This window comes from Nannospalax galili, unplaced genomic scaffold, assembly GCF_000622305.1.
Source record: "Nannospalax galili isolate Female #2095 unplaced genomic scaffold, S.galili_v1.0 scaffold212, whole genome shotgun sequence".
NCBI classification, from domain to species: Eukaryota; Metazoa; Chordata; class Mammalia; order Rodentia; family Spalacidae; genus Nannospalax; species Nannospalax galili.
Genome location: NW_008333884.1, coordinates 27343 through 33610, shown reverse-complemented (window position 1 = coordinate 33610; position 6268 = coordinate 27343). Strand labels below are relative to the sequence as shown.

The following is a 6268-nucleotide window of genomic DNA, read 5'->3' as shown; positions in this document are numbered from 1 at the left end:
AGTTGATGACTAAAAAAGACCTGCTTAGGGACAGATAATCAGACCAGAAACTCTAGCCTTATGGGACAATCAGTCTTTGTGCCTCTTCCATCAAACCACCAGAGGGTACTGGCAGGCAACTGGCCCACAGTCTGCTGCAATACCCACATCGCCCACCAGAGGAGTTGGATGCTGCAACCAAAACAGTTCACCTACCAGTCTTTGTTAGGCCCAGCCTCCTAGGGCATAACCAACTGGGAGGAGACAGGCTGGAATCAAGTTAATAAATACAATTCAGGATTTATTAAAAATCAAGGTTCCCTTGCTGTGCCCTCCTAGCACTGAAGAAATAAATAACCAGAGGACACAGGTGAGTAGAGGGAAAGAGATTAATCTCAAGGCAGATTCTTTTAACTACCCCTCCTTTTTCCAGCACCCCCCCACACACACACACTATGGCTCTTGGGACATAGCACCTGAGCAGGTACATTAATCCAGGTAGAATGTGGCTGGCACCAAGGCATGTCTGCCTTGCCCAGGAGGGGAGACAGGCCCTGGGATCACTTGTTTCCAGCCCTTGATAACCCAGCGACCTGCTCCCCCCAGGGGCCAGGGCTGAAGCACCATTTGGAGGCACCTGAGGGTGGTGGTGGGGGAGGTGGTGGTAGGGAGTGGGGTAACCTAGGCAGAAGCAGCTGAAAAGGGATCCAGCCCCCTCTCTAGTTTCAGCCAGTGCCTAAATAAGATCATGTCCCATCTCCCTACCCCCTTTGGCCCAGAAAGCTAAGCTCTCAGCTGAGGATCTTCCGGGGCAGTTCAACAGAGGCACGGATAAAGACCGCATCATCTCGCACATAATTTCGCTTTCGGATATCCTGGTGAGAGATGAATTTGGGGTATCCAAAGCCTAGAGAACTCTCATCCAAAGAGCCTCGCCAAGTGCCAGGCTTTTGGAAATTCTTCCAGTTTGGATCGGGGTGGAAGGTCTCAGTGACATGCTGTGGCTTAGCCAAACCTGGGTCACTCTGATCCAGCAAGGAAAAGGTGACACGACGGGCAAAGGGCCATTCCAGGAGATTGTCAAAGGCACCTGGCAGCACACGAATGTAGAGCGAGAGATGTGTGCCCTCACCACTGCCATTGCCATTGAGGAACGCAGACACCTGCAGCTTGTAACCATACTTATGTGTGTAAAAGGCTGGGCTGAAGCACTCCAGGTTAGGCTTAGCCTTGGCCTCTTGTAATCGCCGCCCGTAGTTGCCAATTTTCCAGATGAGCACACCATCACTGCCTATGGAGAGCTCCTCCAACTCTCTCCGCAGGTCCTGCAGTTCTTGTCGTTGCCGGCTCACCAGGGCACACATCATAGCCAGATGTGGCTTCACATTCTCCTCCACATGCCGTGCCATTGCTAGCTTTGGACACTGTTGGCAAAACCCCAAGCCACGGGGAAAGGAAAGAAAGTTACCAAAAGAGGAAGGTTCAGGGGAGATGGGAAAAGGTAGGGACAGCAGGCACTCAATTCCACAGGAGGATGACTGAAAGTGCTAGAAGCTAGAACTGGCTAGCAGGGACCCACCAAGGCCTCAACTATGCCAGCAAACAGCCTGTCTAGGACTTCAAGGGCTAAAGAGGAGCTGACAGGAAAAGGGGGCATCTTACCCTGTGCTTGCAGCCAGACTCTTTGAAAGGGCAGAGCACCAAGGCAGTGCTACAGCTATCCTTCAGATGGCCTGGGAGGTCCTCCCGAGCCACGGTGCCTACGCCACACTGGTTGGGGCAGGGCACAGGCAGCCGTGGACACTGGTACTGGTGGCTCTAGGAGAAGAGACAGAAGTAGTGGTCAGTAACCTGACTCTGTTACTTGCCCACAGGCCACAGGTCAAGAAGGGCCTCACCTGGATAGTGTCAAAGACAAACTCCTTGTTGCAGTAGGCACAAGGCTGGGTGCGCTTGGGGCACTCAGAAGTGGCATGCTGGGCCAACAGTCGCCTCATCATGCGGGCACCACACTTGTTCTCACAGTACACACTCTCTTGGGGGCACATGCCCTCGTGGCTCTGGAAATTCCAGAGGGATTAAGTTAAAGGATGTCTGAGCAACCAGGTGTCCCACTCTCCCTTCACCTGGCCCCACCTACCTCATAGGCCTCCCCAGTGAAGTCACAGCCACAGAACTCGCACTTGAGGCGGCGCTTAGGGCAGTCGTGCTGCAAATGTGCAGGCAGATCTCGGCGGCTCAGTTTGGCTGGGCACCGATTCGGACAGGGGACTACATTAAAACTACAAGTGTTCAAGTGGCCCTGGTGGGAGGAGTTGCCATCAGTGTCTGCCAGGGAAGGGGAGTCCCAGCTCACCACTGCAGAGCCTCACCTGTAGATGGCGAAGAGGCCCACTCCAGCGGCAGCCCTCCTCACTGTGGATGCAGCGGATAGGCAGGCCTAACACCTGGACTTCCAGCTCTGGGTCTGGGTAGATCTGCAGACAGAGAATGGAGAAAACTGGCCAGGGTCAGTTGCCAGTAACCACCCACTCCCACAATCAGCTGAGCTGGCTCTCTTTAAACTAGTAAAAGCCTCTTGGGTAAAGACCTGTCAGACTATATGCCACCCTGTACCCTAGGAATGACGGCTTAGAGGGTGGTATATACTGTGAATTGGAACCCAGAGTCTTCATCATGCACAGGAACATGCTCCCTTCAGGGAGGCAGGCAACCTATCAGCTAGTTTGGTCCTGGGATATCTATCCCATCACCCTCTGTGTCTTCCCCCTTAGTGGAGGGGTCCTGGCCCTCTGCCACGGGTAAAACTTGCCACAGGAAGGGAGGGAGCACTTCTCATGTGCACAGAGCAGCTCTGTGCATCCCGACAGGCTGGGCATTGTGCCTGCCCTCCAGGGCAAACACAGCATTTGCAAACTGGCTTGTGAGGAGAGAACAGGCTACCTTTGTGGGGGCACATGATCCTGAGACTTCGGGTTGATGTTGGCCCAGAGCCTGCTAATTTGCCAGCAGCTCCAGCCTCCACCAAGGGCAACAGCCTATACCTTACCTGGGCTTCTAAATCTAGCAATGGTGGACTCACCTTGGCATAGTCCAGAGGAAGCTGGTCCTCAGGGCATTTGAAGACTCCTTCACTAAAGGGAGAGAAGGCAGGGTCAAGGCTCATTATAGGAAAGCAAAGCTCTGGGCCTCACCCCTTCAACCTGGGCAGACTCCCTCTCTTGCCAGGCCAACTGGTTTCTAGCTGGCCCAAGGTGAGACAGAGGGGAGCAGAGATCAGGGACGACTCATTTTTCCAGGGTGCTAGAAGACCCCCCCCAAGGGGGATTCTGGGTCCAGTGTAGACATACACAGCTGCCTTGAGCAACACTTGGCCAACAGGTGGCAGCTGGCACCCCCTCCCCCCAAGGACAGCAGCTGGACTTGGAAACAGGCTGCCTGCCACCCCCCCCCCCACGGGGGGTTCGGCGCGGGCGTGGCGGAAGCGACGGGGGGAGATGTGTGGTGGGGGGCTGGACTTGGAAACAGGCTGCCTCCCCCCCCCCCCCCCAGGGTGGTTTGCACTGGCTGTGCTGAAAGCAGATGGGAGGGTATACAGGGATGGGCTTGGATTAAGTGCCAAGCCAAGGACCAGGGCAAAGGTCAGCTTAGGGGTACTTTATGTTATCCCTCTCCTCTCTAAGGGTGTGCTTCCTAGAGAGTGAGCAGGAAGGAAAAGCAAGCTCCCTGGCTGTGCTCACTCCCATCCAGTCCTCACCACCTCCCTCTGTGAAGGGTCAGACTGTCCCCACTCAGATGAAAGGAAATACAGGCTCATCTGAAGCAGCACCTAGGTGCGTCTGCCTGATACCACAGCTCACAAAGCAGAGGCAGGGCAAGCCAAAATGTCCGGGTAAGCAGAGCCAACATGGTTGACTACTCTTTGGGCTTCTGAAAGTTAGTGACCCCACCCCTCTGCCAGCTGTCCCTTATCCTCCCCAATCTCTACCCTAGGACCCAAGAATCCTGGTGGCATGCTTCTTCCTGTCCTTGATGACCCCAACCAAGACCAGCCACAGTGATGGGCATGGCCCAGGCAGGACAAGGGCTCACCCAGGACTGAAGGCCCCTAGGCATGGCATTCCTGGCAGGTCTGAGTCAGGTAGGAGGGAGGCAGGCAAGCCTCAAGGCGGAAGCAGAGGCCACACGGCAGCCTTGTGAAGGCACTTTCCAGAGCCTGGGCAGTCCACACCCCAGGTGCCCAGTACAATTCTTAACACTCACCTCTTCCTGGCCATGCCACCAATGCAAAGAATACATGCCCAGGCATTGAAGGGGTGTGCTTGGGCACATAGGGCAACCAGTCTTCCTGGCTCAACCTGAGTAATAGCCCTGGCAGGAGTGGGGAAAGAGGAGTGGGCCAGGGGTGGTCCACTTGGCTGCTTCAGGAATTGCTGACCCCGTGATTTTGGAGACAGCAAGGGGACTAAGCCAGTCCTTAGGCTTCAGGCAGAAGCTTACCCTGCAGCTTGGGGCCCAGCCAGGACAAAGGTTCAGCCAAAGCTATGGACAACCTAGCTTGTAGGGTAGGGGTGATAGTGGGGGGCAGAGCCTGCTCAACCACCTCTTCTCTCCTGAGGCCTCAACACAACTCGGGCCTTGGGGGGAGGGGGAGAGGCACAGGCAGCTCCTGGCTGAGTAGGGGAGGCCTTGGCCCAGGGGAGAAGACAGGATGGGGGGAGGGGGCTGTGGGAGAGGAAGAGGGGATTTCCGGGAGGAGGAGGGGCGGCAGCAGACCAGTGGGGTTGGAGGAGGTGAAAGAGGAGGGAACAGGGCCCGACAGCCCCCTCTCCGCGCCTTCCCCGAGGCAGTTAAGGGTGGGTCAGCTGGCCTCATCTGGAAGCCAGAAGGCCGGGAAAGGAGCTAGGGAGACAATGGATCCGTGTGTCTGTAGGGGAGTTCAGTGTGTACATTGCAGGGAGGAGGGCGGAAAGGAGGAGGGAGAAGAGAAGGGAGGAGGGGGCAGCACCGCAGCTTGAGCTGGAGCATATGCAAGAGCAGGAGCCCAGCGGCTGCAGGGAACAAAAAACAAAGGGCCTGCTGAGACTTCCGCCTGCCAGGGGCTGCCGAGGCCGCGGGTGGGAGCACTGAGGCAGGAGTCCCAGACGTGCTCTCCCAGCCGGGGCCCCTCAGCACAGCAAACAGCCTCAGACAGCAGCCGACCCGGCTTTCCCTGTGCTCTAGGGCACGACCGCCACAGGACTGAGGGCTGCTCAAATACCCCCACCCCACAGCTCACAGCAGGCACAAGACTCAAGCCCGCACTGGGCGTCCTGAAACCTGGCGGATGCCTGGGGCGACAAGGCAAGACCTGGGTCCAGAGAGGGCAGGGGACATTTAGTAGCAACAAGGGTGCGATTCCTCCTCATCCGGGTACTGGCCACCTGCCGTACTCAAGACCCCAGTGTGGGGAAACCTCCGAAGGGGTCCCGCTTGGGGGCGGGGAGGGCTGCAGGTCACAGTGCAAACTGTACAGCTGACCCCAAGCAGCCCGGGCCTGATTCTCAACCTTCAGTGGTGTGACCGTGGGCAAGTCGCAGCCTTGCTTGGAATTTCTGTGAAATGGGAGAACAATAGCAGCCGCTCCGAGCATCAGAGAGAATCAGAAGAGGTCGGATGGGTGAAAATTCCAGAGGCTTAAAGTGCGGCGCGGGAAAGGGGTTTTGTCCTCCCCAAAGGATTCAAAGTTCAAGGAGGAGGCGGTCCCCGCTCCCAGGTGAGGGGGAAGGGCCAGCCACCGGTCAGGAAGGACGTCTTTCTCCTCCGCCCCGTGGGAGGCAGAATCTTTCCCACTTGGCGCTGGGCAGGTAGCACCCGAGACCGAAACACCTGAGGGCGTGCGGGCCTCCCCAGGGCCCTGACGTCACTGCCGCCCCTTGACATCACGGTGGGCGCTCCTGAGGTCACCGGGCCGCAGCGCAGACAAAGGCTCGACGTGTGCGCGGCCCGAGCCCTTCCCCATGCAGTGCCTCCACCCCCACCTGCAGCACCAGCCGTCCCCGAGCCGCACCTGAGGAACTCCTGCAGGCAGGTGTCGCAGAAGCGGTGGCCGCAGGTAGAGACCTGCACCGGCTCGCGCATGGGCTTCCCGCACAGCGGGCACAACAGCCGCCGCTTGGGCTTCTCCAGGAACTTGTAGTCGAAGCCGGGCATGGCGGGCTGGCGGCCGGCACGGGCGAGCGGGGCCGGACACGCGGCGGCCCCACAGCCCGCGCCTTGCTCCGGCCGCGTTCCCCGGCTCCGGGCGGCG

The 6268-nt window shown here is 57.9% G+C and overlaps 1 protein-coding gene across 1 annotated transcript; it reads right to left on the bottom strand.

Moving 5' to 3' along the window:
• Positions 1-259: 259 nt before the first annotated feature.
• On the bottom strand, positions 260-6262 carry Traf4 (TNF receptor associated factor 4). The gene is made up of 7 exons (XM_008828689.1): positions 6029-6262; positions 3062-3113; positions 2352-2456; positions 2120-2281; positions 1878-2039; positions 1642-1797; positions 260-1403 (listed from the first exon to the last, which is right to left on the bottom strand). Exons 1-7 carry the CDS (start codon positions 6169-6171, stop codon positions 771-773), a joined length of 1413 nt encoding a protein of 470 aa, XP_008826911.1. The 5' UTR covers positions 6172-6262; the 3' UTR covers positions 260-770.
• Between the last annotated feature and the right edge of the window lie 6 nt (positions 6263-6268).